The 2,500-nt window shown below is 44.6% G+C and overlaps 1 protein-coding gene across 1 annotated transcript in view; it reads right to left on the bottom strand.

The window, feature by feature from the left end:
- pappaa (pregnancy-associated plasma protein A, pappalysin 1a) overlaps positions 1-2,500 on the bottom strand; it is a gene marked incomplete at both ends in the record, with an annotated part of 91,827 nt that overhangs the window by 54,775 nt on the left and 34,552 nt on the right. Inside the window, 2 exons of the mRNA XM_080018471.1 lie at positions 1-48; positions 153-281. The exon at positions 1-48 is cut by the window's left edge and continues 44 nt beyond it. Coding sequence (XP_079874597.1) covers positions 1-48; positions 153-281 — 177 coding nt within the window. The remainder of the gene's footprint in view (positions 49-152; positions 282-2,500) is intronic.

Below are 2,500 nucleotides of genomic sequence, written 5' to 3'. Positions count from 1 at the left end.
CCGTCCCCGTTCATGGAGTTCATGTCATCACACTCCTCTCCCTTGGAGCTAAAATGGGAAGGAGGGCGTTCATTTCTGATGTTTTCCGGCGAGGATTGAGAACATTTTTAATCCGGGCGGATATTCTGCAGCGGACAAGCCTTAACCCGTACCTCTGGATGTGTCCGTCGCCGCAGTAGGACGCTCCCAGCTCGTGCAGGAGAGGGGGCGATGGCTCGCTCTCACCCCGGCTGGAGAGGGTTTGAACCCGGTAGTTGTACATAACGTGGGGCAGCACGTCCCTACGGAGAGAGCGATGAAGATGTAAATAAGTTACGGTAAAACAGTTGAGAAAAAATAGCAAATGATCGTCTTGCATACAATACAAGTAAGCAGTTAATAATTCAGCCAGTGTAGCATTCTTCAGTTATTAATATAAATGACTTAACAGATAGGGTGTCAAATATTAAAGTTATAAAATGTGTTTATCATATACAAGAGTCCATTATCCATTCTTGGCTATTTCAATATGTGTTTTGCCCATGTGTTGCTCCCATAGACTGCCGACCTGTCAGTTTTTCGGGGGGAACATGCCGCTAAAAGGCACACACAGTGAAGACTGGGGAGCACATCACAGTTCCTTCACAAAGTACAGTACGTTCCATTGCTTCTCTTAGCACAGATTCCTTAATCACTCCACCTTCAACTCACAAGTTCACACATGTCAGCACGTTTCCAGGTTGCCCGCCAGCGAGAACGGGACGTTTCGGGGAAAAGTTTACACCGAAGTTCAAATTACACAATATAAAGCGATAGAATAATCAATTCAATTCAATTCAGGTCTCAAGGTTAAATCCGGCTGCAAGAGAAGGTACAAGGCCAAAAAGAGGCAAAAAACATTCAATAAAGAATTTGCATTAGTGTCTACAATTACAACAATCTAAGGGGCTGAAGTCAGTCTAAAATAGAACATTTCTGAAAGCTAAATACATGGAAAAGGAAATCATAATAAACATAAGGATCATAATAACTATAAAAAAAAAGCCATTGGAGACATAGAGTAGAGCAGCAATTAACAAAAAAAAACAAAAAAAACAAAAACAAAACAACAAAACAAAAAAACAACAAAGGACAAAGCCAATTTGACATCAGACACCAGGAAGTGAACTTTAAGCCCTATGGTATACCATGCAAGTGAAAATGGAGATTTGGAAATGTTTTGAGCAAGGCTATTATCGGGCAGAAATGAATGGCAGCTATGCATCAGAAGTGTGGGCGGCGATATTAGTAAATGAGGGTAATAGGACCGGTAGGTTCCTCAAAGAGCATTTCATGTCGACCATCAACTGGACTTAATTTTAGTTGTCCCTCTGCCATGCCGCGTATGGAAAAGCATGTTGGGATATTATAGCGTCCACGCGAGTGCCGGCGCATACGTGGAATCATACACCCGTTATCCAAAGCAAACAAAACACACAAAAGCATACTCAAAAACGCACATACATGTGGCCACTGCCAACTCAAGACCTCTGCTGACCAACCCCCAACCTCTACGCAGATATTAATACTGAAGATCTAGACGTTACCACGGCCACCACCGCCACATATTACCAGGTACCGAATGCGGCGGCAACAGCTATGGAACCGCGGCGAGGGTCACACCGGGCTAGAAATCCGGGTCTCTTTCCTCCCCCCCCCGCCGCTCTTCTTCCTCTATTTACGTTCCGGCATGTGTTACATCACTCAAAGTAAAGGAGGGTGTTTGTTTAAATGTGCAGGGGAAGTTGTAACCTTTAACAAGATACAAGACAAACAATTTAGATAAGCATCTTTAGGGATTGGCCCCGGCCGCGACTCGGGCGCTCCCCCTCCGCACGTCACCGCGGCTCGGCCCCGTCGGGGCGAATGCTGCTTGAACGAGCACGCCTCGATCTAATGATTTACGCGACATCACCCATTGATATTTCCAATTCGCAAATCTTTGGGCAAACGCGGCCGGGTTTTTTTTTGGGGGGGGGGGGTTTTGCAGAGGGACCAATGGCGAGACACATCTCGCCGTTGAACTAAACAGAAACAGCTCTGAACTGTGTACGGATGCAAAAGGAGTAGTATGTCAATGTGTGTACCTTAACATTAGTGTATCTGGTCTGTCTTTTATGGATTTGTGTGTATTTATACCATCATATATATATATATATAAATATATATACTGTATACAGTGTATAAATATACAGTATATATCAGTGGCATATTCAGGTATACTAGTTTGCAGCCTCAGAAACCACATTCAAGCCCCTGGCCTTTGATTGTCTCCTACTATTTCCCTCTGCCACTGATATGCTGTGCGCTCTAGATTCAATGGTTTGAATAATTTAAAGATGCACATTTGTGCACATACGTGTCTCCGGTAACTAACACGGGTGCAGAGGCGGTTTTCCTTTGTTTTTGCCTTCCTCTCCCTTTTCTCGGCAGTGTCCTTGGTCACCGTCACCTCTCTCACCCTCACAAGCCAGCAGCTCTG

Source organism: Zeus faber (assembly GCF_960531495.2).
Source record: "Zeus faber genome assembly, chromosome: 17".
Classification (NCBI taxonomy): Eukaryota; Metazoa; Chordata; class Actinopteri; order Zeiformes; family Zeidae; genus Zeus; species Zeus faber.
The sequence above is the reverse complement of the archived record's forward strand: the minus strand, read 5'-3'. Positions and strand labels throughout refer to the sequence as shown.